The 23,522-nt window shown below is 41.3% G+C and overlaps 1 protein-coding gene across 4 annotated transcripts in view; it reads left to right on the top strand.

Annotated features, from left to right (window-relative positions):
• The first annotated feature begins 6,200 nt into the window (after positions 1 to 6,200).
• Positions 6,201 to 23,522, top strand: part of BMS1 (BMS1 ribosome biogenesis factor) — a 50,421-nt gene continuing 33,099 nt past the window's right edge. The window contains exons 1-13 of one of the 4 annotated variants that reach the window (XM_019719109.3): positions 6,277 to 6,346; positions 6,685 to 6,761; positions 7,759 to 7,976; positions 9,153 to 9,343; positions 12,190 to 12,269; positions 14,889 to 15,077; positions 15,661 to 15,803; positions 16,524 to 16,645; positions 16,936 to 17,129; positions 18,192 to 18,331; positions 20,530 to 21,284; positions 21,497 to 21,598; positions 22,339 to 22,493. In XM_019719109.3, the coding sequence (XP_019574668.2) occupies positions 7,798 to 7,976; positions 9,153 to 9,343; positions 12,190 to 12,269; positions 14,889 to 15,077; positions 15,661 to 15,803; positions 16,524 to 16,645; positions 16,936 to 17,129; positions 18,192 to 18,331; positions 20,530 to 21,284; positions 21,497 to 21,598; positions 22,339 to 22,493 (2,250 nt within the window). In that variant the 5' untranslated portion in view covers positions 6,277 to 6,346; positions 6,685 to 6,761; positions 7,759 to 7,797. Of the gene's footprint in view, positions 6,429 to 6,684; positions 6,762 to 7,758; positions 7,977 to 9,152; positions 9,344 to 12,189; positions 12,270 to 14,888; positions 15,078 to 15,660; positions 15,804 to 16,523; positions 16,646 to 16,935; positions 17,130 to 18,191; positions 18,332 to 20,529; positions 21,285 to 21,496; positions 21,599 to 22,338; positions 22,494 to 23,522 lie in introns of all 4 variants that reach the window. The other 3 variants (XM_074337325.2, XM_019719110.3, XM_074337327.2) reach the window with 3 other exon arrangements.

Below are 23,522 nucleotides of genomic sequence, written 5' to 3'. Positions count from 1 at the left end.
TTGTCGTGTATTACCCTTGATGTCCTGAATGTCATCAAAATGTCTTCCTTTCAATATTTCTTTCATCTTTGGGTAAAGAAAGAAGTCATTGGGGGCCAGATCAGGTGAGTAGGGAGCGTGTTCCAATACAGTTATTTGTTTACTGGCTAAAAACTCCCTCACAGACAGTGCCATGTGACATAGTGCATTGTTGTGATGCAAGAGCCATGAATTGTTGGCAAAAAGTTCAGGTCATTTTTGTCATTTTCACTCAGCCTTTTCAGCACTTCCAAATAGTAAACTTGGTTAACTGTCCAGTTGGTACAAATTCATAATGAATAATCCCTCTGATATCAAAAAAGGTTAGCAACATCATTTTGACTCTTGATTTGGACTGATGGAACTTTTTTGGTCGTGGAGAATTGGCTGACTTCCGTTGTGCATTTCGACGCTTTGTTTCAGGGTCATATTGGTACACCCATGTTTCATCACCGGTGATAACACAGCCCAAAATATCGTCTTGCCTCTGCAAAAGGTGTTGGCAAACTTCGACTCTCCTTTGCTTTTGTTCATCAGTGAGATCCTTCGGGACCATTTTTGCACACACCTTTCTCATGCCAAGATCTTCAGTTAAGATTTTCCTAACTGTTTCTCTATCGATGTTTACTTGGTCTATGATGCCTCTCATAGCCAGCTGATGATTTTGACGCACAACTCGACGAAGTTTTGCAATGGTTTCGTCAGTTCTGCTCATTACTGGCCGCCCTGACCTCTCTTCATCAGTGACGCATTCTCTCCCCTCAGAAAAACGTTAAATCCATTTGTATATTGCTGTTTTCTTCATGGCATTATCCCCATAAACCTGGACTAACATGTCCCTGATTTCACTTCCACTCCTGCCACATTTAAAAAGAAATGCAATGTTTGTTTGTTGCTCTAATTCAAACTCAGACATTCTCGCGACAGCACACAAAAACATGCAACAACAATAATAAACACTACTCAGCAAGACTGCCACACGTTTACATGAACACAGCTGTGAGACACTGATATACTAAGGTTATGAAACCTTAACGAGCTGTTTGTACAGTGCTGCCAATGTAAGCACACAGTGGCAAGTTTGCATACTTAATTGTCAGACCTCCTATATAATTTTCCTTAAGTTAGATAATGTGTACACCTGTGTTTATTTTATTCTTTGTATTTTATATGCACATTATTTACATTGCAGTATTTTTTTATAGTGGAGGCCAATGGCACTGCATGATTTCATAATGAAAAGAAAGAAGTAGGGCCGGCCCGGTGGCTCAGGTGGTTGGAGCAACATGCTCCTAACACCGAGGTTGCCTATTCAATTCCCACATGGGCCAGTGAGCTGCACCCTCTATAGCTAAGATTGTGAACAACGGCTCTCCCTGGAGCTGGGCTGCTGTGAGTTGCCGCGGGCTGCTGTGTGCTGCTGTGTGCCTCCATGAGCAGCCGGTGGCCAGTGAGAGTGGCCGGCAACTGCCGTGGGCTGCTGTGTGCTCCGTGGGCTACCGTGTGCGGCCAGCGGCCAGCATGAGTGGCTAGCAGCCAGCGTGAGCTGCTGTGTGCTGCTCTGAGCTACCGTGTGCTGCCATGAGTGGCTGGTGGCCACCATGAGTGGCCGGCAGTTGGCATGAGTGGCCAGCTGCCATCGTGAGCGACTGGCAGCCAGCGAAAGCTGCTGTGAGCTGCTGTGAGCGGCCAACCGAGGACTGGCAATGGACTACCTCAGCTGGGGGTGGTGGGGAGCTCAAGGCTCATAACACCAGCATGGGCCAGGGAGCTGTGTCCTACGCAACTAGACTGAGAAACAACGGCTTGAACCAGAGTGGGGGTGGGGGAGGCGGAAGAAATGGGAGGGGAAAAAAAAGAAAAGAAAAGAAGTGAGTCAAGTAGGTCCAGCTCACACTCAAGGGTGTAGTCAAGGGCATGAACACCAGGGTGTGGGCGTCCTTGGGGCCACACCAGAAGCTGCCTACCACTTTTTCATTTTCAAGTCCATTAATTATTCAACAAATAGGTATCGAGCACTTACCATATGCTAGGCAGTGTTCTAGTCACTTGTGATACGTCAGTGAATAAAACAGACAAAATGGCCAGCCTGTAGCAAGGAGAGAGAGTTAATTACATATACGCATGTTTCAAGGTGATAAATGCTATAAAACATAGGGCAGGGTAGGAACACTGGGAGACTTGGGGGTGAGGGTGGGGAGTCAGGAAAGGCCTCATAGAGAGGGGCAATTGAACAGAAGCTGAAAAGAGGTGAAGAAGTTCGATACATGGGTATCTGGAGGTACAGGAACCAATGCAAAGACTGCAAGGCAGGAACACACTGGCATCTTTAAGAAAAAGCACGGAGGCCACTGGCACCGAAGTCCAGCGAGGAAGGGCAGTGTAGTAGGAGATGAGGTCTGAGAAGGAAGGGCCAAAACCTGCTGAGCAGGAGGGTATTGTAAGGATTTTGACTTTTTCCTGAAATGAAATGGATGCCATCTAAGTGTTTTGAGCAGAGGAATGATATCATCTTATACATTTTTGTTTTATAAACTTAAAAAAATTAAAAGAGTATACACTCAGAAAGCACACAAAACACAAGTGCATAGCTTAATAAATATTTACCAAGTCAACAATCCGTCAGCTAGTACCCAATGAGGAAACAGAGCATCACCAGCACCCCAGAAGCTGCCCACACGGCCCCTCCCGATCATACCTCCCTTCCTCTACAAAAGCAACATTATCTTGACTTTTATTGCCAGATATCAATTTTGCCTAATTTCAAACTTTATATAAATGGAATCATACATATTCTCCTTTGTGTCTGGCTTCTTTTAACAAACCTCATCAATGTTGTTGCTCATAGTAGTTTATTTTCACTGTTATATATTACTCCATTGTATGAATATACCAGTTTAGTCATGCTTTTGCTGCTGGTCTTTTGCAGTTTTCTCAGTTTGGACAATGCTATGAACATTCTTGTACATGTCTTTCAGTATATATCTCTGTCACTGGCTTATAGGTATACATAATAAATAGGCTGGACCATTTTCCAAAGTGTTTGTACCAGTTTAAATTCCCAATGGTGCTTCATGTTTTAACAGGATCACTCTGGCTGCTGCACTGTGAAGTGAATGTACAAGGGGAAGGGTGGAAACAGGAAGACTGATCAAGAAGTTTTACATGTGATCAGGATGTGATCAAGTGGGGCTCAGCCCAGAGTGGTATTACTGGAGATGGTGACGATAAATGGTTGGGTTCTGATTATATTTTAAAGGTAAAGTCAACAGGAATTTCCTGACAGGATGGATATGGAGAACAGAAAAAAGAGAGGGGCAAGGATGTGCCTGAGGTGTTTGGCCCAATCAGCTTTATGGATGGAATTGTCATCAACTGAGATAAAAGCTGTGCATCCAGTTTTAGAGGGAGGATCATGAGATTTGACATGGGCATGTTACGTCTGAGATGCCTATTAGCTATTCAAAGGGATATGTCAGGGAGGCAGCTGTCATTCAAGAGAGAGGCCTGAGTCACTGATAGAAATTTGGGAGTTGTTGGAAATTGATAGTGTGTTGGTCAGGGTCCAATCAGGAAAGAGGAATCACAAGTAATTTGAACAGGAAAAGTTTATATTAAGAATTATTAACTACAACAGGGGATTGGAGCTACATGACATGAGCTAGTAAGAAAAGAACTTTAAAGAATATAAGAATAGCAGATCCGAGGAGCAGCAACTAGGGTAGAGATAGAAGACCCAGGAAGAGTCTTGTTTCACCCCCACCCCCACTCCTCAGCTGGAATCAAGACCTCATTGGAGGGGTATTGCCATGGCCCACTTGTGTCAGGGGAGTCCCAGGGGTGCTGCAGCACGGCAACCTGTTGGAAATCCCTCTCTAGGTGTTGAGAAAGGTGAGGTGTCTCAGTAGGGTCACGCCATGGCAAACTGCTGGGAGGTGGTGGGGGTGAGTGCGGGGGTTGCTGCTAGCCACCAAGTACTGGAAGAGCCAGCCCTGGAGAAGTCAGCCACCTGCAGAGAGCAGAGCAGAATCAGGAAGAACTGTTCCTGCAAAGTCTCTCCATTGCCCTCTACTGACAAAACTTAACAGCATACCAGTGTCAAAGGAAAAATATTTAAAGGGTCCAACTCCTTTTCTTCAGGGTAGGCAATGAAGAACAAATTTGTAGCAGATACAATAAATTGGTAATTGATAATGATGGCATATGAAACTAGAAGACAGAATAACATCACCCGGGGAATAAGTATAGACACAGAAGAAAAGAAGACTAAAGGCTGAGCCTAGGGGATTCTAACTTAAACAGGTCAGGTAGGAATGGAAGAACCAGCAAAGGCCACTGAGAAGGAAAAGCCAGGGGCTGTACATGGTGTTCTGAGATCTAGGTGAATCTAAGAGAGAATAGGAGGAACCAGGGAACATATGGACAATTCTTTTGTGAAATTTGGCTACAAAGGAGCACAGAGAAAAGCTGTAGTTATCTGGTATAGGAAATGGGTTCAAAAAGAATTTGTTTTGAAGATTAAAGAAATAACTGCATGTTGTATGATAATGGGAATAGTCTACTAAAAACTGATGATTTGGGGGAGAGATTAGACTGGCTGGAGTGATGCCCTGGAGATGATGGAATCCAGCACTAAAGTGCAGGATTTGTTTTGGTGGACACAGCCCTTCATTTACAGTAACAGAAGGGAGGCATGAGCAGAGGGGGGCATGGGTGGATGCAGTGGTGGGAGTCTCCATGTCCATTTTCTTAGCGAAGTAAGAAGGAAGCGGGAGGTGGTGGGAAGTACTGGGGAGAGAGAGAGGTATGAAATGCTCATTTGGAAGAATGGCAGAGACCAGGCAAAGTTAGAAATATTAAAGTGCGGGCGGTCACCATGGTTTTAGGCTTTCCTGTAGCCATGTTTAGTTGGATTGCTGTAGCATGGAGGAGATGGAGAATTGGGTTTCTCCAGGCTTCTCATTTTACCAAGCAGATATGATGAGGTGAGGAAGGAAGTATGCGAAAGGCTTTTGATAATGGCTGACCATGGAGTTTAAGCTAGCTTACTAGGGAGGGAGAAGTCTTCAAGGGAGGAAGGTAGTAAAATGTGGGTTGGAGGTACTGGTAGGGTTACAGGAGTTTTGGTTTCAGGGCTTTAGAGTGAATAACCTGGAAAGACAGGAGGTTGCAGTGGAATGCTTCAAGGGTTGCAGTCCTTGGACCTGACAAGGTCTAGGGTATGATCACAGGGGAATGAGACTGAGCTAAACAGAAGACAAGAGTGGGATTCATGGAGCCAAGGGGATGTTAGAAGGATTATAACCTGTATACTGAAATCTCCAAGAAGTAAGAGGGGTAGTGCTGGAGTTACAAAATTCTAAGCTCATCACCGATGAGGGAAGTCTGTGCCCTGTAGGGTAGCCTCCCTAGCAAAGCAAAGTGTATAGTGAAGCAGAGTGAATACTTGTGGGATGCTGAGGGAGAAATCAAGCTTGCTGTGAAGGGCATGCATAGGGGGTCTCAGTTAGTCTAGTTCTGTGCGGCAGACGAACTGAGCCTTGAGGAGGCACTGGTAGGATTATATTGAAAAGAAAACTTCTAAGACGAGGGAGATACAAACTCTGAAAATGTACCTAGTTTTGTAGGCACAGGGTATCCACCTCACCTGAGATGGGGGCTAGGAAAACTCCCTCAGGTGGGACTGGGCAAACCTGTGCTAGAAAACTGCAAGAGGTTGCGTTCTCCATGCAAAGTCCCCTCTAAGAACAGAAAGGCCGAGGCATTTCATGCCGGGTCAGTTCGTCCCTGCCCTCAAAGTCTGTTGGTCTTGGTAAAGGAGGGAATTATAGCACTAAAAGAACCCGAGAAATGTCCAGTTCTGCCATCGTTAAGTATGAGCAAGCTGACGAGCCACAGCGACTCCCAGTCGAGTGATACTCCTTTAGGCCAGGCGGGAGAGGTAGTGCCTGGGGCTTTCGGAGGGGCCGGGAGCGCGGGTAGGCCGCATGGTCGCCGCGGCCTGCGGGGCACGCGGGACGCGCAGTGCTGCTGCTCAGAGTCCCCGCTCTGTAGCACAGGACTTGCTCTGGGGCCTCGCTCTCTGCTCGGACCTCCGACTCTCGGGGACGCGGCTCCGGGTGGAACACACCGCGCAGACGTCCCCTGCGCCCACCTTCAGCCAATCGCGAGTCTTCCTTCCGGCTTTCCCCGAAAGTCTTCCCTCCCCAGTCTCTTTCTTCTGCCCCAGCCTTGTTTCCCGCCGGCCGGTAGAGTCTCCGCGTTGGGTGCCTTTCCGTTTCCGGCGTTGCCCATGCGGGCCTGAGGAGGACTGGTAGCTGTGAACCCGGTAAGGGCTGTGCGCTTGGGGAGGCGGCCGCAGTAGGATCTGCGGGGCTGGGACTCCGGGAGGATCGCGAGTCGCGCGCATGGTAGGGTCTTCATTCGGTGTCTCGGGCAGTCTGTCCCCGAGGAGTGCCTCAGGCGCTGGATAGACATAGTTCATACCTGCCAGAGATGTACTCCCAGGTCTTTGGGGGACTGGCTGAATGAATTCGTGCTGAGAGAGGAGGTGGTGGGGAGAGTTAAGAGGTGGTTTCAGGCCTTGGTAATCGTAGCAGGTAACAGAACTGAGCCAGGTCTGTTGACTTCAAATTGTGCTTTTTCTCCTATCCCTCACCCCAAAAGGAGAAAGGCATCGCGGACGTACAAGTTCAAAACCCAAATAGAGTAGAGAAGAAAAGTAATGTCCTGAAATCACACAGGTATTTATTTTCTAGGCGTTCCTAGAACCCAGCTCTCCTAACTCCCTGCTAGTTCATGCTGGTGCTTGTGGACTTTATTTCCGCTGGCGCATCTAACTGAGCTGCGGTGCTGCCTTCTGATGTGGCCCACATGCCTGGCACGGAACACATTAGTTTGGATTTCCTCCGCTAGTCAGAGCATAGCTGTAGCCATCTCCTGGCACAGTGCCTACCACATCATAGGCAGACACAAATATTTATTGAACTGAAATTAATTCAATACCTTAATTGAATGACGTGACCTCCCAATACCCCCCGACCCCACCCTTTCCAGCGGTTCTCAGGTTATGGGCCATGAATTCCTGGGACGCTCAGAAATCGTTGTAAGAGGTTCTGCAAATCCATGTGGTCTCCAGGCATCATCCACAACCAATCATATCTCACACGCAGATATTACTGTTTTTTAAGTGTATATAGGTGATATAATTGAAAAGTTTTACAAAATCAAACTAAAAGTAGTACCGCTATCATGTTGGAGTGTTACTAAAATTATTTTTTTTAAATAAAATACCTTAAAAATAGTTTAAGTTTGGAAGCAGCTGATAATTAGGGCTGAGATGTCCAATATATGGCAACCACTAGTCACATATGACTATTTAAATATAGAGTTGAATTAAAATTAAATTTCAATTTTTCAGTTTCACTTGGTACATTTTAAATTCTCAGTAGCTACATGTGGCTGCTGTGTTGAAAATGTGTACCTATAGAATATTTCCATCATTGCAGAAATGGACAGTGCTGATGTAGATACTTAAGATGAATAAACAGTAATCTAAGCAGATGTAACTAATCTAATTTATAGCATAACAGAGGAGTGAAATTGGGGATAATATTAAACAGTTTCTACCCCTGTTAGGTCAACAAGTGCGTATCTATTCATAAAGAAATGAATGTATTGTTTTTCCTTGGTTGTTGTCTAGAGTGTAAAATGCTTTCCACCCCCTCTCCCCCCATTCAGTGTAGGTTAGGGTTACTTGTGAATTGGTAAAAAGCCACTATGGAGACGAAGGACCAGAAGAAACACAGGAAGAGAAACAGTGGGCCTAAAGCTCAGAAAAAAAAGAAACGGCATCTGCAGGACCTCCAGCTTGGAGATGAGGTGGAGGATGCCCAGAAGAGAAATCCCAGAGCTTTTTCAGTCCAGTCTGCTGTGCGGATGGCTCGATCCTTCCATAGGTATGTGAGCTGGATTCATTTTTTCTTTTTAAACAGTAGGAGCCTCTCCAGATGACGTTTGGATTCAGTTCTAAAGGACATGGAGATGGTGCCATATTTCTTTTACTAAAGCATGAGAAGTCTTTCCTTTGGAAGCTCCCTTGCCTCCAGCATCTGCACAGTGATGGCTTTTTTTGCCCAAGAGAAAAGCTGAGGAGTTTTTCTTTACAGAATTTGTTTGCAAACTTTAAACAATTTTTGTGGTAATGCCCTGTTTCCCCGAAAATAAGACCTAGCCAGACAATCAGCTCTAATGTGTCTTTTGGATCAAAAATTAATATAAGACCTGACATTATATTGTATTATATTATATTATATTATATTATATTATATTATATTATATTATATTATAAAGACCTGGTATTGTATTATATTATATTATACCTGGTCTTATATTGTATAAGACCCAAGTCTTATTTTACTATAATGTGTAGCTATAGAATATTTACACATTCTTATAGTAAAATAAGACTGGGTGTTACATTAATTTTTGCTCCAAAAGACACATTAGAGCTGATTGTCCGTCTAGGTCTTATTTTCGGGGAAACACGGTAGGTGTGCTTGTGTTTTTTTTTCCCTGGATATGAGTCATATAATTGTAATATATAGTATTAAATAGCTTTATTTAATGAATCCTAATATACTAAGCAGTACACTTTAAACATTGAATTGAGTTCTCCCAGTAAGAAAGCCACATTTAACCCCAAAGCCTCTGCTCTTACTCATTGTGATACACTGCCTCCATGTTGGCCTTTTATTTTCCTTTTAAACTATTATAGTCAACTAAAAGCAATCAGATTTAAGGTCTGTATAGTTTTCACTCTACTAATGAAGTCAATCTGTTATATCTGTTATATATTTACTGAAGTGGTTATTTGGACTGGAGCCAGAAGTTAATAAGTTAATTGTATCCATATACTGCGTTTCCCCGAAAATAAGACCAGGTCTTATTTTAATTTTTGCTCCAAAAGATGCATTAGGGCTTATGTTCAGGGCATGTCATCCTGAAAAATTATGCTAAGGCTTATTTTTGGGGAAACACGGTATTGTCCTACTCTCTTTAAAATCTTTACTTATAAGGGTAATAACTTTTATATTTTGAAAATGAATTTACTTTTTTTTTTCCCATACAATTAGGACTCAGGATTTGAAGACAAAAAAGCATCACATTCCAGTGGTTGATCGAACTCCACTAGAGCCCCCACCAATAGTGGTGGTAGTGATGGGGCCTCCAAAAGTCGGAAAGAGCACATTGATCCAATGCCTCATTCGGAACTTCACCAGGCAGAAGCTGACGGAGATCAGAGGCCCTGTAACGATTGTGTCTGGTACGTGGCAGGTGTTGTCATTTTCTTGACTGATAAATGTTAATATCGTCACTTCGTTCTACCTCGCTTGTAGTCTTACTAAGTTGGCTGTAGCTTCAGAAAAAGATAGATTCCCAGAGATATTAATGATGTAGCTGTATACCTTGCTCTGACTGCTGTATGGATTTGCCAGTGTGTTCTTCCGAAAGGCTTGGCAGGCCTGGGCACGCTGGCTTGTCATGGTGAGTACCTTATTTAACAGCGAGTACCTGCTTTGTGCCAAGCATGCCTGCTTTCCCTCATGAAGCCACAATCTTGTGGAAGTGAGGGAGTTCTCTCTTTTTCCTGTGGGACTTGTCTGTTCTGGGAGATGGAGATGGTGACTTTTCTCAATTTGAGGGAAGATGAAAAAAATTTCCAAAATGGTAGTGATAGAATCTGAAATCTCTTATTAGAGCAGTAACGTACAGTTTACCCTTGACCTGCATTGGTCCACTAATAGTTGGATTTATACAGTTGGCTGTCTGTATCCCTGGGTTTTTGTAATGACGAGTGGGGAAAAGAAGGAGGAGGGACACACGCTAGAGTGAGGCTAATGAGTTTATTTAGCAATATCTAATCAATTTATTTAGCAATATGTAATAGCAAAAGAAAAAGGCAATTAATAGAATATGTTAATGTCAGAAAGTAAAGGTGGTTAAGACTAAACTATACATTGATAATGAGGTCATGTCAAAGGAGTACACATACATGTAAGTTTAAGAGATCCCAACATATGTTTACTATTGATCAAAAATCACTTGGCTAAATATACAAATAGCATCAGTAAGGAGTATCCAAGAGCAGTAATAAGCTTTATAGGATAGTAACTATTACAGTAGATGCCAAAAGCTCACCAAACCAGGGGAGAACAACACTGGAAAAGTCATAAATCAAAACCTTGCCAGGTCTGTAGCTGAGACAAACTCAGGCCACTCCCACACTGGTGTTTGCTAGTTCCCAAGAATGTTGCTGCTGTTGTCTTTCTTGTTAGAAGTCAAGGTGTCTTCTGATGTTATAAGCTACAAGCTGCATATGAGTTTTTAAGGTGTTAACAATCTGAAGAATGTTGCTGCTGGTGGTAGTGGTGGTGTTGTTAGAAGTTAGGACGTCTTCTCATGTTGTAAGCTGCAAGTTGCATACAAGTTTTCTAGATGCTGACAAGTTCTCAAGAAGGCTAATGGTGGGGAACAACACTGGAGAGGTTGGGAACCAGCCAGACCTCATCAGGTTAGCTACTGAAAGTCAGGACATCCCCCTGTGTAAGCTGCATGTTGCTGGAAGTCTTCAAAATATTAGAATGATGAGAAATCACCAATGACAAATGACCAAATGACGAAATAATAATAATAATTGTCAACTGAGGTCTGTCTTATATATTTTCTCAGATGTACCTTAGAGCCAGTTTCTTTGTTCCTGCCTCCCCCTCCGGGAATAGCCAGTTCCGGGAGGGTCCGGCAGTTACTAATATGAATGTTGTCCATCTGGCCAAAGGGCCAATTCATCCGGATAAGCAATATCTACTGTTCTTGCTTGGGACCATCAGACCAAGGTCTTCTAAAGCCTGTCACGTCACCCTGATATAACTTAGCTACTTCTTCACTTTGCTGATGTGGACGAAACACACAGAACAAAGAGGGAATTCTCTCATCCCCGGATCAAGAATTTCTTTAACCCTAAGCTAACCATCACCTCACAACACAGACGGAACAGAACAACAAACATCATCTCATATCTCCCCTACTCGAGAGAATGATACCAAACAGAAAAACAACCTCATGTAATGTCTCTCCTGCTGGGAGAATGAGACCAAAGGGGGACAGAAAAACAACCTCATCCCATATCTCCCCTGCTCAGGAGAATGAGACCCAGAAAGCAACATCATCTCCTATCTCCTCTGCTCGGGAGAATGAGACCAAAGGGGGAATTTACTCAACCCCTGATCACAGCACAGAAATCACCTCACATGTATGAACAGATAAAAGCTAATAAACAAACGCTCACATCAACCAATGAAGGCAAACTTTCCTCAACATCTACTCTACAGTTTTGCATCCACAGATTCAACAAACTGTGGATCAAAAACAGTATTTTTCAATCTGCAGTTGGGAGTCTGCAGGTGGGGAGAGCAGACTATATGCATTGTTCTACACCAGTTTGTATAAGGAGCTTGAACACCCACAGATTTTGGCATCTGTGGAATTCCTGGAACCCATCCCCCATGGTTACCAAGGGGAGACTGAGGTTTTGGGGGAGTCAAAAGTTATATATGTGGATTTCCCACTTTGGGGAGGTTGGCGCCCTAACCCCTCATTGTTCAAGGGTCACCTGTAGTTGGATTGAGACTTTTCTTTGTCTTTAAGGCATTTGTATCATGGTGAGTGATTTCTTTTAACTTAATTTAGAAATAGTAATTGTTCCATGCACATTCTGTTACACTAGGTCTGGGATGTTTTTTAGCGATAATGGGAATGTTTTGGTAGAGAGAGAAGCATTGGCCCACTGCTGAACAGCAGGATCAGCATCATCATAAAACCTACTTGTCTGCTCATTCTAGTCAGAATGTTATCTGTTTGAGCACTTTATTATTTGAGTAGACTTTTGGTAATATTTTAAAATTAGAGAACATAGTGAAAAAAAACCCAAGAAGGATTATATTTGATCAGTAAAGAGATTATATTTGATCTCCTATAAAAATGAACTTTTGGCATACTCTTGTAAGTATGTATGGTGCTTTACTGGATGCAATTAAAAATGATAATTAGAGTTAATAGATATATTTTTTCAAGATTTGTTTAAAAATAAAATTTTTGTCTTTTCAATTATAGGTAAAAAACGCAGACTTACCATTATTGAATGTGGGTGTGACATTAACATGATGATTGATCTGGCTAAAGTAGCGGATTTGGTAAGTCAGTGGGGGCAGTGTGGGTTTCTGATGGGGACTTACAAAAGTGTGGTAGGTTATTTATCTCATATTGACAGGAAGAAAGGTGTATGGTTATTAAAGACATGGTGAGTATCATTAGGGATGAAAGATGTATTTGAATTGATGATTATGATAATTATTGATATAATAAAAATGGAATGCATACAATAAAATGTATTCTAAAATCTGAAAGCAAGTACCACTTCTCGGACCCTCACTGGGCACTATGCTAACAGTTCTCTATATATTTAGCCCGTCTAACCTCTAGTGCCGTAGAGGTAAGTCGGTATTATCTCCCATTTACATATGATGAAAGCAAGGCTCCCAGAAGTTAAATAATTTGTCTGAGGATGGGAACTCTGCTCCTGATGGTGCCAGACTCTCTGTTCTAAATGATTATGATAAAATAAATACATGGATTGCCCTTGAGTAGTTGTCAGAGTTTATAATAAAAAATCTATACAGTACTTAGCATATGGAAATTGTGCCGCTTTGATTGCATTTACAGAAATGATAGTGTTAATTATTTTTTAAACTAGCAAAAATAAAGCCAATAAGAAAAAAAATAAGCCATATTGATTAGTAAGTGATACCTTGGTTGTTTTTTTTTTTTTTATTCAACACTTCCTGGATAGTTGTTTGGTGACTGAGCTACAGATATTGTCCTTTGGCCCAGGAACTCTTCTAAAGTATAAAAAGTAATTTAATGTAGATGTTATGGCTATGCCATTTTAATATCAGAAAACTAAATACTACTCAAATTTTGAACATGTAATGCTACCATTAATAAAAATAAGTGTGTTATTGTCAACACAAAATAGTATAAACTTATTAAATCTTGTGTATTTGAAACTATTGAAATAGTTTAGCATATGAATCATTAGTTTCTCTTTTTCGTAAAAGAGAAACTTGATATAAGTCCCTAATTTTAAAAGCATGCATATATTAAGAAAGATGCCTTTCATATACATCTTTTTAAGACTTAAAAAGGAACGCATGCCTTTGGTAAAATATTCAAACTGTACTACAGGGTACATACAATGCATGTTTTGTCTTTTTTTGTTCTGACCCCTAATCTCTCAGTTCCCCTCAAAGCAGTATCTTTTCAGATACGTCTAAATACACATGCAACCCTTTTAAAGCACACACTGTTTATTATATACTGTTTTATGCTTTGCTTTTTTCACTTAATATGTCTTGGAGGTATATAATAAGTACTATAGCTCAGCCTTATTCTCTTTCAGTATTCATTGTGTATACCTTAATTTATTTAACCTGGCTTATGTTGATTGCTCTACTCTGGGTTGTTATAAAGCCTCCACGTCACAGCAAAGGCACACATAATACATGGATTTGTGTATGCGTGCACACGTGTGTGCATTGAAGGAGTAATATAGCCTTCATTTAGCTTTAGTTGATGCAGACTGGCAGAGAGGGGACTGTTTGCCACCTACTCTGATTCTACAGCTGATTGCCTCTTGGTACTCCATGGTGTCTGATGGGGGGTAGGGCTGTCCCATAGCCAGCCCACTGACTTCAGCCTGCTCTAGTGCTGGACAGCCCTGTGTGCTGCTTAGCCTCTACTTGGCAGCAGCAGCCATGCCTTTCTGCAGTGCTCCGTGGCCCACCTTCATGTATTTTGAATATTATGAATATTCTGTAATTTAATCAAAGACATATTTTTCCGGGTTTTTGAAACTACTTTTTGTTAGCTACAGAAAGATGAGAACAGAGATGTCTTTACTGTCTTAAAACTAAAAATCTCCAGGAATCAACTCTGAAATTATTTTGCATATTTGAAGAGTCATAAATTTTAAAAATTGTGCTTACCTGCTTCTGTTGTCTTATAGATTACCATTTATAACTTCACTGTCTTTTGACTCAATTCTAAACTGGTAGCTTCATTTTTTAGTTTCGGGGCAATTATATATTATAAATTAACATATAAGATAGAGCTTTCCTACTTCATACTTCCCAGCAAAAATATTTTTTGAGAAGATTGAAACAAAAATGTTTGGTATTCTGTACATTTTTGATATGTTTCATTTATTACCACTTCCTCCCATTTTTTGGATGTTAGAGATCTGTTATTTGGTTTCCTTGTTAGAGACCTGTTTTTTTGGCTTAAAAACACCTCACCAAAAACTTAATTTCTTGAAGTGAGGACTTTTCAGGTAAGGGCCAAATTAGACCCAGCTTTTTCTGAGTTATTTCTTATACATCCAAATTCTTGAAATGGAGGTTTCTATCATGGTGGACATTTTCTCATGGTTGGATTTTAAGAGCAAGTCAAAGGGTGGTTTTCCTTCTGTGTCATGGTAATCCCTAACTAATCATTTGGTTTAGTCTAGAGCAGGAGTTGGCACTTTTTTTCTGTAAAGGGCCAGATAATAAATATTTTAGGCTATGTGGGTCATAGTTTGTGTTGCAACTACTTAACTTTACAGTTGTAGTTTAAAAGCAGACGTCGGTAATAAGTAAATGAATTAACGTGGCTTTGTTCTAGGATAACATGAGTTGGATTTGGTCCACACAATGTAGTTTGCTGATGATCTGTTTTGGGTAGTTTCCTTGAGAAATTGTGTCTTCTGCTTTTAGGTTCTGATGCTTATAGATGCCAGCTTCGGGTTTGAAATGGAAACGTTTGAGTTTCTAAACATCTGTCAAGTACATGGCTTTCCTAAAATTATGGGCGTTCTCACTCACCTAGATTCCTTCAAGTATAATAAGCAACTGAAGAAGACAAAGAAGCGATTAAAACACAGGTTCTGGACGGAAGTCTACCCGGTAGGAAGAGAATAAATTATTGAATGCTAAAATTGTAATCTTTTAAAAAATAGATGGAATGAGTAAGAGAGATTAACAAGCATCTCTATAGGACTCACCCCCCTGAGTTTCCTTTATATATCTGTTCATAGTCCCTGGCATATTTCCCCGAGGTAGTCTTTAGTCTGGACTGTTGGTGTGTCTCATTTGTCTCTCTCCCCCAGCACCAGGCAGTGTCTGGCTCTAAGTGTTTTAGATTTGTGGCTTAGTAGAGTTCGTCTAAAGTTTCTCACTGTTACAGGCCCGTTGGTCATAAGGTTTTTTCTGTGCCCACAAGCCTCACTGCCCTCTCTGTGCAATACTCCAGACAGATGCCACTGCCTGATTGGAGAGCAACCTTGAAACTAAATGTATTTGCAGTTCTGTCCCTACAGAGCCCTAGCAGGATGATTCCTGAAAGAAGCGAGAGAAGTTCTGGAAGCATTGTCACAGTGGTTTGCTAGAAGTCTCCCTTTCTTAGGTTGCTTCTTGGTTAGAGGCCTTTACTTTGGTGCAATATTGAATTTTGTTGAAATTCATTTATTTTTATTTTTTTGATGCTTAGGGTGCCAAGCTGTTCTATCTTTCTGGAATGGTACATGGAGAATATCAAAACCAAGAAATTCACAATCTAGGCCGTTTTATTACAGTTATGAAGTTTAGGCCGCTTACATGGCAAACCTCTCACCCTTATATCCTGGCAGACAGGTAAAAAAGGAAATGTACATATTTTTCTTTCTTGCCCATCTATTTCAAAGCTAAGAAGGTTAAAAAAAGCACAGTAATAGAGCTTATTTTATGCTTATTTTTGAATAGTGGGGGGAGAAAGGTGATTTGTGGAGATACCTACTTTTTTGTATCATTACTTAAAGATGCTGTGTTGTGGGAATACCGTATGAACTGTCCAGAAACATGTAAGGACTTCAAAGCGTTTAAGGCTACAGGATGTGGCCCCATCCTGCTTTTCCAGCCTTAATTTGGGCCATGGTGCTCCAGTCACTCAAAAGTGTTTGTCCTGTGCTTTCCTTCCTTTATACTTTTTCTCATATTTTTTTCTCATCCTGGAAGACCCTTTTTCCACCTTCCAAAACCCAAGCTACACTAAAAACCCAGATCAAAGCTTAATCCTCCTCTATAAAGGGTTTTTCTGGACATGTTCTATACTTTTCCCTGACCCAGATGCATGCATTTCCCACTCTGATGTCTTACTTCTGGAATATATATCACATAGACCCTAAGAGCGATGCAGCCATGTTTGCTCCTTTTCCTTTGGTAGGTGGTGAACCATGCTTCCTTTTTCTGTTTTTTTCTGTAATTTTCCAAACATGTTTGGTGAACTAGTGAATGTGATGAATTATTGAGACGTGAAGGGAGGTACAGGAACTTTGGCATTCATTTCTGCCATATGATTGGGTTTTATTTGTCTAGGATGGAAGATTTGACAAACCCAGAAGATATCCGAACAAATATCAAGTGTGATCGAAGAGTGTCTTTTTATGGTTATTTAAGAGGAGCACACTTGAAAAATAAAAGCCAAATTCACATGCCAGGTATCCTTTTGTTGTAAAATGTCTTGTATTTGTAGAACTCTTGGGAAAACTGAAAAATGGCCAGCGCAGATGGGCCACCTTGCTGGGGTTTTTAGAGTAGCACAACATTGTGTTGGCAGCAGAGGTATTGAGCTGGCCAGTCCCCTGCTCCCATTGTGCTGTTTAGCTAGAGAGGCGCAGTACCATGTCAGATGAGACCCTTGTCGTGGGTGAGCCTTCTGACTGGGCCATTTCTGCCGCCAGTTGATAGACTTGTCAGCTGAAGCCATCTTCCTGCCTCTGTCCTCCAGGTGTAGGAGACTTTGCTCTGAGTGACGTCAGTTTTCTTCCGGACCCCTGTGCCCTTCCTGAACAACAGAAGAAGCGCTGTTTAAATGAAAAGGAGAAGTTGGTTTATGCACCTCTCTCTGGAGTCGGTGGGGTGCTGTATGACAAAGATGCTGTCTATGTCGACCTTGGTGGCAGCCATGGCTTCCAGGAATCGGTGAGAAGGCAGTTACAGGAAGTAATATAATCAGCTTTTATTTACTGAAGTTTTTTGTCTCTGTTCATATTTCTGAGAAAGGCCACAGTGATAATGTAAATATGCAGAACACCTAATTGCACTGAACAGAAAGTAAAAGTTACGTCCTCCACCGTCCCCCCCCCCCCCCCCATGCTGCCGGGATGCACAGAGATCAAGCCCAGGTCTCCCAGCACGAGCATTGCAAGCACTTGGCACCTGGATTCTCTCTTTACACAAAATCAGGGTTTTCTAGCTTCTCTGGTCTTTTTCTTTTATTTCTGTTTATTTCTAAACATATACATAATTTTTTAGGTTATATTATATATGTTTAGATTATTATATATTATGTGTAAATACTATACATGTGGTATTTGTGTGTGTGAGAGAGAAGTATTATTTGTTACATGAAATCCAACTATAAATGCTTTTGCACCTTCTGGGGGCATCTAAGAATGTACGGTTGCATTGCTCCCTGTTAGTATTTGTGGACCTGCTTCCATCCGTGTACAGCTGTGCACTACTTCATGGTATGGACAAACCTCATTTACTGAGCAACCTTTGGAACGCTGAGGGGCTCACCCTGTTTCTCCTGGTCTGAACAGTGCTGGTCTGCAGCAAGCACCCTTGCCCATGTAGCTCTGCTCACTGGGTGGGATCTTTCTATGCAGTAAATTCCTTGAAGTGAAATTTTTGAATCAAAAAGGAGCAGGTTTTTTTTAAATGGACTCTAGATTTTTATTCTTTTATTCTCTTGAAAGGGATATTATTGGGCTAAGTGCTTTCTGTAGCTTTGGCACCTAAGGTTTTTCGAGCTAAGCATTTAGGTTATCAGATTGTATATTCTATGAACTTTGGAAAAGTTTAATGAAGACAGAGATCAATTTTAGGCTTTGTTGTAAGAATTTTGTTTTATTTTTTGAGGCAGTTAGAAGGGTTCTCAGGCACTATGTTTAAGGGTAATTTTGAGAAAATAATGGACAGCAGTGTGGCTTCAGAATCCTTCTGCATTCCTCACTTTCCCTTTCTTGGTGACCTTTACAGGGCGAGGCTAGGCCCACCCATGAACTGGTCCAGAGTCTCATTTCCACCCATTCCACTATTGATGCCAAGATGGCTTCAAGCAGAGTGACACTTTTTTCTGATTCCAAAGCTCTGGGGTCAGAGGATATAGATAATCAAGGGTAAGTTTGCTATTTTTCTATTTTTGATTAAAAATATTGTGTAAGAAGATTATATTACCTATAACTGCCATCATAGCACACTTTGGTCATTCCAGGTTTTGTTTAGCTTTGCTTTATGTATGTTTTTTTTTTTTTTTTTTTTTTTTTTTTTTTATTGGGGAAGGGGAACAGGACTTTATTGGGGAACAGTGTGTACTTTCAGGGCTTTTTCCAAGTCAAGTTGTTGTCCTTTCAGTCTTAGTTGTGGAGGGCACAGCTCAGCTCCAGGTCCAGTTGCCGTTGTTAGTTGCAGGGGGCGCAGCCCACCGTCCCTGGTGAGAGTTGAACCAGCAACCTTGTGATTGAGAGGATGCGCTCCAACCAACTGAGCCATCTGGGAGCTCAGCAACAGCTCAGCTCAAGGTGCCTTGTTCAATCTTAGTTGCAGGGGGCGCAGCCCACCATCCCTTGTGGAACTCGAGGAACCAAACTGGCAACCTTGTGGTTGAGAGCGCACTGGCCCATGTGGGAATCGAATAGGCAGTCTTCGGTGTTAGGAGCACGGAGCTCCAACTACCTGAGCCACCGGTCTGGCCCCCTGCTTTGTACATGTTTATGTCTCTGAGGGCTCTTCACTTAGGTGACGTCACACAGAAATATTCTTGAAATAATATGCAGAATTCAGTTTTTAACAGACTCACAGTATTCCTCAGCTGTATTCCTCACAAAACCTTTTCCATAGGTTGTTTTTTACTTAGGAGACCTGAGGCCACTTGGCTTTCTTTTAGTGGTCACAACAGTGGCATAGGCAGCGTCGGGGAGCTTGTTCAGATGGCTCTCCAGAGCCATAGACCTTGTGTCTAAGAGTTTTACTCTGGTTGTTTTGTAGTATCTCCTGTGGGTCCACTTCTAATATCTGGCTTATCTGAATTATTTTCAGTCTCGGTTGGGACTTTGTATGCCTTGTACATAGTGGGTGTTTTGGTTTTGTTGTAGTAATTTATGACTCCCACTAAAAATCTGTCTGAAAATGATTGAGATTATCTAGTTTATAATTTATTACAAATATATACAAGTAAAGGAAAAAAATCATCTGCTGCCCTCTAGCTAATAGATCGTATAGCATGGTAGTTGAGTGCAATAGGTATACTAGTTTGGGGAAATCCTCTCTCTAAGCTTCAATTTCCTAATATCTTATAGGAGTTTTGATGATTGAATATAGTAGTGTACATAAACTGTTTAGCATGATGCAGATGACAAGTATTCAGTAAAAAATGCTTGCTATGATCAGTGTTAATTTTTTGAGTATTCCTCTATTCATTCTTGTCCACGGATACCTTTTCTAACGTAGTTACAATCATAATACATGTAAAATTTCTATATATTGCGAGCATTTCCTTTTTCTATACAGTCATTTTTAATACTCATAATTTTGTTTTTATGGATGTATTCTAACCTGTCCTTTCTCTTTCAGTACAATTTTCAGTACTTTCCTGATTGCTTTTTTCACACTTTTATATAAACTGCTATATTAAATAGCTTCATAATTTATTTCATCCCGTGGTTTTAGCATCTCGATGATGATTCTTTATCAAGTATTGCATTGGTGACTTGAAAATGGCAATATTCTTAATCTATTACTCTTGTACATTTGTTAGCTGGCATTCTTTAACAAGGAGCTTTCACTTCCACCCCTTATTTTAGTATCACTATTGACTAATGGACTTTTGTTTATTCCAGTTGTCCCATTTCCTATCATTATTCTTTCTGATGCCTATGTTGTCCTTTCAGTGTGTCTCCTGTGTCCTTTTGGCACATTCCTGTGGTGTTTGAGCAGTACTGGCTTTCTGGCACAAGAGGACGTTCTTGGTTTACTTTGTACTTTCTCTGCCTTGAACCTGGAGTCAGCCATTTCTCTAAGGGTCATCTGTTTCAAGCTTGGAAATGATCAGTCTTCTAAAAGATTTGTTAAACATTCACTTCTGCTTTTAGTTATCTCTTTATTCTCTTAAGTTCTTTTGAAGAGTGTTGTTAGGGAACTGTGCATGAGTTTGCTTATTAACTATTCCGGTATTTATCAAATCATTACTTCCTAGGCTATGCGATTTAAAACCATCCCTTGACATTTTCTATTTCTTTGCATGTTTATTGACTTGCCATTTCTAGATTAGTGGATTGTCGTACAAATTGAATTATTTTGCATTTACTTGGTAATGTAGGCTGTGGATGCCAAAAGAGGAAAAGCATGTGCATTTGAAAACTGGTCGAGTACGTCGGAAAGCCATTTTTGGAGATGAAGAAGATGAGTCTGGAGATAGTGATGATGACGAAATGTCTGAAGGTGACAAACTGAAGAATAGCTCTAGTGATGAGGAAACAGAGGAGGGAGGAGATGCTGAAGTCTCTGATAAGGTGTATGTGACTAGCAGAGGTGTCAAACGGCAGAGACTCAAGGAGGTGGAAGAAGACGCTGAGGTGGATTTGCCAGCGTTTGCTGACAGTGATGATGACCTTGAGAAGAGCTCCGAGGGTGAAGGAGAAGCAGAGGAGGCTGATGAAAGCAGTGAGGAAGAGGAATCCAGTGTGGAAGGAGAGAGGCATGCTTTAGAAGCTAAGGCTGTAGAAGGAGGCGGCAAAGCAGGTCTTTTACAAAGTAATGGCTTGAGTGGCAGCTTGAATGTGGAGAAAACAATGAAACAAGCAACCGTCACTATTTCCGATTCAGGTCATTGCACAGCTGAAGAGGCATTTGCATCTGAAGATGAATCTGAAGAAAGCTCCTCTCTCAGTACAGAGGAAGAGGATTCAGAAAACGAAGAGGTTGTTAGGAAAAAGTTTCGAAAGCCTTTTGCAGCGGTCAGTGGTCAGAAACTGGGGTCAAAGAACTTAATTGATGAGACCAGTGATGTGGAAGACTTACTCAAAGAGGAAGAAGATTACAAGGAAGAAAACAATTTTTCCATAGGAACTTCAGGTATGCTACAATTTAATTCAATTGCTATTATAAACTCGGCACTGAAAATGTTCTACAAGTAGAATGTCGACATTTGGGGATCTGCTGTTTTGGGTATTGTTAACTGTTCAAATATTGCACCTCATAAAAGGATTTCAGGATGAATGAGCAGTGAGCTTGAAGCAGAGACGACAGATAAACTGACTTCACTAATGTTGGCATTGTCCTTTCAGGTGCCCTCAAGTGGAAGGAAGACCTTTCCAGGAAGGCAGCTGAGGCCTTTCTGAGGCAGCAGAAAGCAACTCCAAATCTTCAGAAGATCATCTATGGGATAGGTAAAAGAGCTCTGGTTCATGTCTGGATGCATTTTAGTTTCTGAGATTATTTTCTAAAAAGGAGATGAGGAAATTGGTTGGAAGATTTGAGTGGTACTTGTGATACTCATAGATATTTCTGGCTGTTAGAGTTTACATTTGGTACATGTTTCTAATCATCAGCTCATGAAGACCATAAATTGGTCGCATGAGATAGATATATGGGTTTGCCATAAAACTTTTAATGAGAATACTCTCCATTATGTTGTTTTGTGCCCCCTCTACAAAGTCCTGCATGAGAATTTCTTGGTAGAATTTAGTGCCAGAAAAATACAAAGTGATGGCCTTTATATTGTGGTTCCCAATTACTACATGAGTAGGAGCAAAGCCAAAGGAGTATATGTGAGCTAGGAAGTCGAATCAGAGGTGGTGAGTACTCATTTCTGTTCAGGTTTTGACTAAGTACTCTTAGTGATTAGAGACTCAACATTCTTCCAGAGAAACTTTATAATTGAAAGCTCAGCCTATAAGTATGTCCCTTCCCTTCCCAGCCCCCAGTATTCCCCCTCCTCAATGGACTCTTTGTGGCTGCCTTGAAGGAGGGCAGAAGTCCTCCAGAAATGTTGAGCAGAAGTTTCCTGGCTCTTCTGTGGCTGATGTGCTCAGGGGAACACCATACCTACCCCAGGCAGGGGCTCTAGGTCCCATGTCCCCTAGAGTGCAGATTTGTTCTCACTTTTCCATCATGGTGGTGTCTTTAGTGACAGAGGATAATGAAGAAGATGGTGATACCCGGGAAGAACTTGGAGGGTTATTTCGTGTCAGCCAGCCTGCCAGAGAGAGTAAGCACAAGGCTGACTCTTTGGACTGCTCCAGGTTTCACGTGGGGACGCCCCATGACTGGGATTTAGAGGAGGTAAGGCTGACTATGAATAGCATGTGTGATTTATGAGAGAATTAGACAATTGTTCTCAAAGATCATGTGATTTCAATATTGCCTATCTGTTGTATTAGCTTCTTATTTTAATAAGGTAACAGGGTATTTTCCTAGATATTGGAGTGGATATCTCATGCATCCTTAGCAACAACATGTTCTGAGTTTAGTCAGACCATGTGCACATGTTGTGGAGGAGAGGAAAATGTTCAAGTTTTAGTGTGGAGAGTAGTGTCAATCTTTAGTTTGAAGCATTGCACATAAGTCTTATACATTTAAAAAATTGTTTTGTATTAGGATAAACCTAGTGTCCCTGAGTTAGCATTTATAATTTCTGCTATTTGTAAACAAATCTACAACACTGTTAAATTTTCTTCTCTGGTCACCACTACACAGTCACACTGGAATTGATTCAGTTCTTAAATTTGCCAGGCTTAATCGCATCTTAGACTTCTTGCCCCTCTGTTTTCTCTTCTGGAATGTTCTTCTGCTCTTCCCAAGGCTGGCTTCTTTTGATCATTTAGTTTAGCTTAAGTGTCACTCCTCAGAGAGGTCTAGTCACTATCACATTACCTATTTTAGTTCACTGAGTAGCACTTACTCATTTTATGAAATTGTATGTAACCGTTTTTTATGGTGACATTTAATACAGATTTTAGAAGACCATATAAAACAGTTGTTTAACTTAATGGGTTACCAGGTGAGTACCCTGTACCCATCATGTGTCCGTACTAGTTTTAGTCCTCTCCCTCCCTGCAGAAGGAGCCAAGACTGTTACATTACAGTGATTATTTTCTTTTTCATAATTTCACCCTTCAAGATTGCATTAATAAACAGCATCGTTTATTTTTACCAGGTTTTTGGGGATTTGTTTTTTGCTGTGCCTTTTAAATCTTTAATTATATAATCCTCTTCTCCGCCTATCTTTTTTTCATCCCTTGTATTTAATTTGTTTAAAAATTCAAATATTTGGTGTAGAGACTTTCTCATATTCTGGATTTCGTGGATTCC

This window comes from Rhinolophus sinicus, chromosome 15, assembly GCF_057876585.1.
Source record: "Rhinolophus sinicus isolate RSI-liver-muscle chromosome 15, RSI-T2T, whole genome shotgun sequence".
In the NCBI taxonomy this organism is placed as follows: Eukaryota; Metazoa; Chordata; class Mammalia; order Chiroptera; family Rhinolophidae; genus Rhinolophus; species Rhinolophus sinicus.
The sequence above is the reverse complement of the archived record's forward strand: the minus strand, read 5'-3'. Positions and strand labels throughout refer to the sequence as shown.